This window comes from Rhinolophus ferrumequinum, chromosome 12 (genome assembly GCF_004115265.2).
Source record: "Rhinolophus ferrumequinum isolate MPI-CBG mRhiFer1 chromosome 12, mRhiFer1_v1.p, whole genome shotgun sequence".
Lineage (NCBI taxonomy): Eukaryota > Metazoa > Chordata > Mammalia > Chiroptera > Rhinolophidae > Rhinolophus > Rhinolophus ferrumequinum.
The window spans coordinates 6,190,170-6,197,839 of NC_046295.1; the positions used below are offsets into that span (position 1 = coordinate 6,190,170).

The 7,670-nt window shown below is 61.6% G+C and overlaps 1 protein-coding gene across 3 annotated transcripts; it reads left to right on the forward strand.

Annotated features, from left to right (window-relative positions):
• The first annotated feature begins 91 nt into the window (after positions 1–91).
• BARX1 (BARX homeobox 1) lies at positions 92–3,545 on the forward strand. Of its 3 annotated transcripts, XM_033123346.1 has the most exons (4): positions 92–328; positions 2,058–2,349; positions 2,433–2,517; positions 2,862–3,545. In XM_033123346.1, the coding sequence occupies exons 1-4, from the start codon at positions 103–105 to the stop codon at positions 3,024–3,026; spliced, it is 768 nt and encodes a 255-aa protein (XP_032979237.1). In that variant the 5' UTR covers positions 92–102; the 3' UTR covers positions 3,027–3,545. The 3 variants fall into 3 exon arrangements, with proteins under 3 accessions (XP_032979237.1, XP_032979236.1, XP_032979238.1); XM_033123345.1 differs by lacking the exons at positions 2,058–2,349; positions 2,433–2,517; positions 2,862–3,545 and adding exons at positions 560–1,085; positions 1,734–1,970; XM_033123347.1 differs by lacking the exons at positions 2,058–2,349; positions 2,433–2,517; positions 2,862–3,545 and adding an exon at positions 993–1,970.
• Positions 3,546–7,670: the final 4,125 nt, after the last annotated feature.

Genomic DNA, 7,670 nt, shown 5'->3' on the forward strand with positions numbered 1-7,670 from the left:
ATGAGCCCGCGCCCACGCGCAGCCGGGAGCTGCCGGCCGGCCTAGAGACCCGCGCGGGCCCCGCGCCCGAGCCGCCGCCGCCGCTGAGCCGCGGGCGCCGCGATGCAGCGGCCGGGGGAGCCGGGCTCCGTGCGCTTCGTGCCGCCCGAGGGCTGCGCCGACCACCGGCCGCACCGCTACCGCAGCTTCATGATCGAGGAGATCCTTACTGAGCCGCCGGGACCCAAGGGCGCCGCGCCCGCTGCCGCCGCTGCCGCCGCTGCGGGCGAGCTGCTCAAGTTCGGCGTGCAGGCGCTGCTGGCCGCAAGGCCCTTCCACAGCCACCTGGGTACGTGCGGGGCCGGGGTTGGGGACGCGGGCAGCTGGGCGGGAGGAGGCGAGCCGGGCAGCCGCGTGGACGCAGCGATGGGCGCGCGGGCACCGGACCGCTCCCTCCGCTGCCAAGCGGGGAAGCGGAGGGGCAGGCACCGGGCCGCGCGGGAACAGGCCTCGTGTCCACGGGCCGGGCTGGCCTGGAGGGCGTTTGCTTTCTCCTTCTCTGCCGCCCTGTGGCCTCCAGTCCGGGAGGATCCCAGCCCAGGGGCCGAGCCCGCATCCCCATCGCGGGCGCAAGACCGGACTGCTAACCTCAGACTGCGGGTCAAAGCGACCTCAGGCCGTGGGGCCTTCACCGCAGAGGACTGGCCGCGAGTGGCCGGGACTGCCGTAGGCGAGGAAGCCGGATCTTGGGGAAGAGGCCCGCATCTCCAAGTGCTGTGCGGGGTTGCAGGTGGGAGGCTGACGCGGGCCCAAGGAGGCCCGGAGCCTCCCGGAGCCCGTGGTCTTAGACGGGCGACCAACGCGGCTTCTGCTGCAGCACCTACCTCCTTTGGCCTGGCCTGGGGACAAGAGGCCTGTCTGTCAGCCGCTGCCCGACTGGCCCTTCCGTTTGCAGGTCTGCTGCGCCTCCATGAAGCTTCAGCTGACCGCTGGGGCCTTTTCTGCCCATGCAGATTCTGTTCCTTCCTTGACGGGTCCTGCCTTGCCCTGCTGGTGCCCTCTCCATCACACTCCTTCTTCTGGCCTTTCCCCAGCTCTCTCCACCGGTAGATTGGCTTCCCATGGCCTCTCTCAGTGGGTTCGCCCTGCCTTTTTTCTCTTACCTTTTCCCAAGGGTTCTTTTCCTCTCTGGCTCCCTCCCAAACCTCGGTCCGCCCTTGAGGATCCACGGGGTAGCACTCTGGCAGTGAGATGGCTGTGGGGAAGGGAGACCTCCACCTTGTACCCCAGCACCCGCCACCCAGCTTCCTGGGCCCCATTGGCCCTTCAGCCCGTGCTTTACCCTTTCTTAGAGCAGCTGGGACAGTTCTTTCCTTTCAAGTTCAGCTTTGATGCAGCCTCTCAGCTGCCTTTTGCCTCTAGCTGCACTGTGGTTGATAATTCGTTTGAAGCGGGCAAAAGAAATTATTTTAAGATTAATGAAAATGGAGACATCTTCATGGGGTAGAGTCTAAACAAAGAAAATAGGAGCAAAAATTTCGGAATTCGTGGGGTGCTTTCGAATTTCCGGGAAATCCTTTACCCCACCCTCGCTGCCCATCCTCTGTCAGCCTCCTGGCTGTTGTGTCCACACAGAGGAGCAGAGGTGCTCACTCCATCGATATGCTTTTCCTAAACGCAACAATGCCGATTTGGTTGGTTAAATGCTTATCTTCCTATCTTACTGTCCTTTCTTCTTGGTTTCCCTTTTCCAGGAAACACACTCTGGGCATCTCAGAACTGTGAACTTGTTCACTGAGAATCCTGAAATCACAGAGGCGGCTTAGCCTGGGGAACACCAGGATAGAGCCCGGGGTTGGGGAAGTCCCCACTCCCAGACTCGGGGGCACTGGCATTGGAGAGGATCACTCCAGGCGCGTGGCGCAAATCTCGCTCTTCCACGGCCAGGCAGGGGTGTTTTGTGTTGGGTGGCACTGGCCAGGCGTCTAGTCCTCGGCGGCGGCGGATAGTGTGGGGGTCTCCAGGAGGAGGAGCAGGGCCGGAACTCACCCAGCGCCCCACACTCTCTCTCCTCGTAGCGGTGTTGAAGGCCGAGCAGGCGGCGGTCTTTAAGTTCCCGCTAGCGCCGCTCGGCTGTTCCGGGCTGGGCTCGGCGCTGCTGGCCGCGGGGCCTGGGCTGCCCGGCGCTGCAGGCGCGCCGCACCTGCCGCTCGAGCTGCAGCTCCGCGGGAAGCTGGAGGCGCCGGGCACCGGGGAGCCGGGCACCAAGGCCAAGAAGGGACGTCGAAGCCGCACGGTGTTCACCGAGCTGCAGCTGATGGGCCTAGAGAAACGCTTCGAGAAGCAGAAGTACCTCTCCACGCCGGATAGGTAGCACGGGGCCAGGCTGAGCCCAGCGGGTGGTTGGGAGGGAAGCTGCTCCCTCTGCTGAGGGTGCACCCCGCTCTTTCCAGAATAGATCTCGCTGAGTCCCTGGGCCTGAGCCAGCTGCAGGTGAAGACGTGGTACCAGAATCGGCGGATGAAGTGGAAGAAAATAGTGAGTGTGCGGTGACTACTGTGCCCTCTGTTGCCCTTAGGCCCCTGGGCTCTTCAAGAGCTGCTCTCCCTCCCACGGTGCCCTCGTGCATGGTGCCCATAGGGACCCTCTCTGTTCTTCAAGGTGCCCTCACCCAGCCCACATTCGTTTGTGCCCCTCTGCACCCTCCAGCTTCCTGGCAGCCTTGAACCCCTGGCCCAGACTCTGGTCGCTTTTACCCAGCCACGCTCAAATGGCCGCCATTCCCCCGCGGCTTCTGATGGCTTGTGGGCCCTTTAGGCCCTCCATGGCAAAGGGCGCTGGGTCCCCGGTACCCGCTCACTAGTGCCTGCGTCCCTGCGCAGGTGCTGCAGGGAGGTGGCCTGGAGTCCCCCACCAAGCCCAAGGGGCGGCCCAAGAAGAACTCCATCCCCACCAGCGAGCAGCTCACGGAGCAGGAACGCGCCAAGGAGGCGGAGAAGCCGGCAGAGGGGCCCGGCGAGGCCAACGACAGGGGCCACGAGGACTGAGCGTGGCAGAGGGTGCGGTCCGGGGTTCCCGGCGCTACCGCGGCCCCATCAGCCCTGGAGAAGCCGCCAGCCGGCCATTCCGCGTCCACAATGTCTGCTTTCTAAACGTTAATTACCTTGAATGCGAACAGTTAGGGGCCAAACAAAGAAGGACACAGACCTTGAAGCCAAACCCAGGCCCCAGCGCACTCCCGGCCCTAGGCTGGAGACTCGCCCTGGCGGCAGAAGGTCGCCTTCGCCCGGAGCTCTGCGCACCGGACGCTCCACTTGCATTCACGCCTCGCTCCTTTATCGCACCCCACCCGTCTCGGGCGGCCCTTGGGCCGGGTCGCTGCAGGCACACACCCGCTTCCGTGCGTCGGGGACCCCGTGGCCGGGCAGGCCACCACGGCTGGAGACCGTGTCCAGATAACCCGGAGGCTTTGCCCTGAGGCTGGGTCCCCGACGTTGCTGGGGCCCCTACCCCTCTCTTGCGAAGACGGTGGGTTTTTTTTTTCCAATAAAATATTTTATGACACAGCAGGGCTTAATGCGGGGGTTTCTGAATCCACCGGGTGGGGCGGCGGGGTAAGGGACACTCGCAGTGGCTTCTGAAACATCCGTACAGTGAGTTAGGAGGAAGCGAGCCCTGACCTGCACCACCGGTCCCAGGCTGAGTATGGCGGTAGCTGGGGCTGCAGGACCATCGAAATCGTTTCCATTATGGGCGGGAATGGCTAGTTTGAACTGCCCAGCCCAGGGCACCTGGGGGTAGCATCCAGGCTACACAGAGGTCTCCCAAAGAAGCGGCAGCTCAGGCTACCGCGGGCTCACTCGGGAAGTGGCCGGGGACTTACAGCCGCTCTGTTTGTTGATTTGGTCTCCTGGAACTTGAAGGATGGACTATGATGATCCTGGCCAGCCAGCCAGCCATTCCTGAGGCGGACGGAAGCGGAGGACTCGAGGTCCGCACAGAAGCTGCCACCAGCAGCAGGCACATCTCAGTGGAGCCGGCCTCTCAAGAGTTTTCACGTTCTCCGCGCATAGGCAGAGCGCCGGCGTCTGGCCGTGGAGCCTCGGGGCAGTGAGGTCTCCTGACCCGCACAGAGTACTCCGAGCTGCCCGAGCTCGTGTAGGGCGCTCTTTCCAGGGGCACAGCTTGGTGGCGCGTGCCCGCGGGTTCCCACTCCTAGCGGGAAGGCTTCGATTGCCTTCTCTCAGGTCTAGGCTGGGTTAGGGGCTCACGTGTGGGTTCCCATCCTTGCTCTTTCTAACGAGGAGGATGACCACAGTATGGGATCAGGAGATGGCCACTTTGCTGATTAAAGCTGGGGGAGACCACAACTTGGCTCTGCGGAGTTCCAAACAGGATCAAGATGGGAAACCAGGGTCTTGCAGGTGCAAATACGTGGGGCAGTGTCAGGAACATCCTGCTCAGATGCAGGCTTTGTGTTTCAGAAAGTGGGAACGACCGCTGTGGGTTCCACCTGTGGTGGCCATAGCTTCCTTTTCAAATTGTGGCTTGATTGACCCTTCCTGAAACCTGCACTTGGATTTGCAGTGCCTGAGCATCTCAGGGTTCAATTTAAGGTCAGGAGGAGTGAGAAACAGGGTGCTTCCTAGGGGCTGCCGGCGATTCTCGAGCACTTTAGCTTTGCCAGGTCTCTGTTGGAGGCTTTGAATCTATCCTTGCAAACAGCTCTCAGACTACTCACAGGCCAGCATCATCTGAGGGGACCGACAAAATCTGCCAGACCCTGGCCAGAGGGAAGGAGTGGATCATCCGTTTTGGACTGCACCCCTAATCCCTTCCTGCCTTTAGGGTTAACCCTGGTCGACTCAAGGTAGCAGTCCTCAGGGAACCTGCGCCAGGCCCAGGCTAACCAAATGAGGCACTTTCCACTGCGAAGAGGAGGGAAGTGAAGGTCCTATAAGTTCTGTCCCAGGTGGGCCTGGGGAACCAAGAGTCCAGCTACAGCTTTTGTCAACCATGCAGAGGTGAAGAAGAAAGGAGGGTCGAAGAGGAGAAAGGAGGGTTTCTGACCCGCACTCCGCGCCATCCGTTCTGGTTGGTCAGGTTTTACTAAATCTGAGGAACTTGATTTTAGGCAGATTGCCTTGCGGTTCTACAGGCGTTTTCCCAAAGCAGCTCCCTCACTGGACTGGACTAATCCGCCGCCAAAGATGAAGGCTTTAAAGGAAGGAGGTGTCCAGTGAATCTGGCGCCTGAGCATAGGGGGCACAATATTCCATTGAGTACAGCCCCGCCAGGCACAGAAAGGGAACCTGACGCGGGCACGGCTGTCGAGAGGTCACCAGCCGGTCAGTAGGGGAGGCCCCAGATGAGGGGGTCTAGATTCCGGTGCAGGCGGGGTTGGGAGAGGTTTCTGTCACTGCCTGCACTGCTGTGCTCCTTGCGGACAGAAGACAGTGCGAACGGGGCAGACGGAGCCTTGGAGGCCGGGGAGAGGAGAGACCAGGCGCCGGTCCGTCCGGGCAGTTCAGGGCTTTCTTGTTGGGAACCCTGAGACCCGACGGTCGCTCCGGCCCGCTCCTGGGAGTGCGAAGGCACCGACACCAACCATATGCCGCCGATGCCAAGACCCAGCGCTCGGACTGTAGTCCGCACAGCTGCAACTCTAGGTACAGGGCCGCCTCCCATCCACGGAGGTGACGCAGCACGCCCGGCCTTTGTGCTACCCGCGCCGGCCACCCGAGCTACTCTACCCCAGCCATCCCGGCCGCCAGCACAGAGGACCCCCTTCCCGCCCGGCGGCAACCGCTCCCCTCAATCCAGGCCCTGGGTTTAGAAGAGGGAAGGTCCTCTAGCCCCCTCCCCTCTTCTCCCGCAGCACAAATCTCTTCTCCGCCCCGAGGTCCTGGGAAACCACCCAGAGACCGCTCCAGCGAGCAAACGAGGTTGCCGCTGCGCCTTGCCTGCTGAGCCCGGGGGCCCGCGGCCAGGGAGGGAGCGGGCTCGAGCGTCTCGCGAGAGCCTTGGCCCTGGGTGGGGGTGGGGAGTGGGGGGTCGCGGGGGGGGGGCTGCGAGTACTCTCTCCACGCGAAGGGCCAGGGCGGCGCGAGGGTTAAGCATTGGGATTAGCCTGGCGGCAGCACTCAACAGGCGTGCGAAGTTTGTGCTACTGTGCTCTGCGGTAGGAGGGTGGGTCGCAAGAGAAATTTTGGGGGAGGATTGGCTGAAGAGCCGGGATGGGAGATTGCATCCCGACTCTGTGCCCAGGACCCTTCGCAAGTCGGTGGAAGCGGGAGCCTAGCTTTGGCGCCGCTCTGGTCGGGCCGGCACGCAGGAAGGTTTGGAGAGAGGCCGGCGGGACGTAGCGGGCCTCGGGCCGGCAGTGCTTCTCAGAGTCTCCGACTTGCCGCTGGTTTCGCGCAGTGTGGGCACCTCCAGTGTGTGACAGGCGCACCCTGAGCGGGGAGCGGGGGTTGTCATCCGTACCCCTGCCGCCCCATTTTGTAAAAAATAAAGGTTACTCTGGTTTACTCTTTTCCCCTGTTCTGGATTCTCCTGTAGGGTCACTGGTGGGAACCCACAAGGTGGAAGGAGAGAAACGCGGCCCCAGGCCACATTAAACCCGTATACTGGAGCGGAGGGCGCTCTCTTACTGCACCCACGGATAAACCGAGGCCCACAACAGCGCCAGCCTCTCAACCTGGGGTGAACCCACTGCCGGGGTACCTCCCATGAGCTCCAGGGTCTGAGGAGAAACCTGGCAGCTCTTCCGTTTTCAGTCGCCCCGCTGCCTGATTTTGTTTCTACATTTGAGGGGAGCCCCTGACCCAGTAGTGACATCTCTGTTCCAACCTCCAGTTCCTGTATCCAGTTCCTGTATCCAGAGAGGGGACCAGATGATTCCCAGAGCCTCTGACCCAAAGACCTATCCAGGCCCAGGTTCTCAGGGGCCAAAGCCAGGCTCAAGAGAACCACAGACCCCCACCGGCCCTCAAGCTCAGCCTTGCCCAAGCTTTCTCAGCTGAAGGAGACTTCTCAAACACTACCTCCCCAGCACCACTTTAGGGAGATAAGGGAGCTTCGCTTTCTCACTCCCCGCTGGTAGGCTGGGCAAAAAGGTGGCTGCAGCAAAGGGCCTTGCAAGCTGAGTCAGCCTGGCCCTGGGCCACTCCACACTCAGTGCAGGTGGGTCCACCTTCTGTTTGAAGTAAGACCTGGCGGAGGTACCTGACTTGGCAGAGCCTTCCTTCCTGGCCCCTCTTTGACTTTGCAGTGGGCCTCTCACTTGTATGACTCTCAAAGTGCCCTTTGTCCTAGTTCTTACACTTTAAGACAGCATCTTCCCATTTCTGAAATCTGGGTTCATATGACAATTGGGGAGCGGGGTCCTGGGCCCTGGGCCCTGTGCCTGCAGAATGTGACTGGCTCTGAGGCAGGTATCTGGGGCTTGACTTCAGTGGCCCTTTACCTCTATCGAGAAAGCCAAGAAGGCTGTGTGTGGGGGGTGTGGGTCCTGCAGGGGAAACTTCCCATAGGTTCAGGAAGACTTGAGGCAGCAGAATGGTGGGAACTTGGCTGGCTCACCTGCAAGGTGAGTTGACCAAGTGGCACTGGGTTCTGGGTTTCTTGAGGGGATCCATTCAGAGGCAGCTCTGAATTTGAAGCTTTAGGAACACATCAACCTACTGATT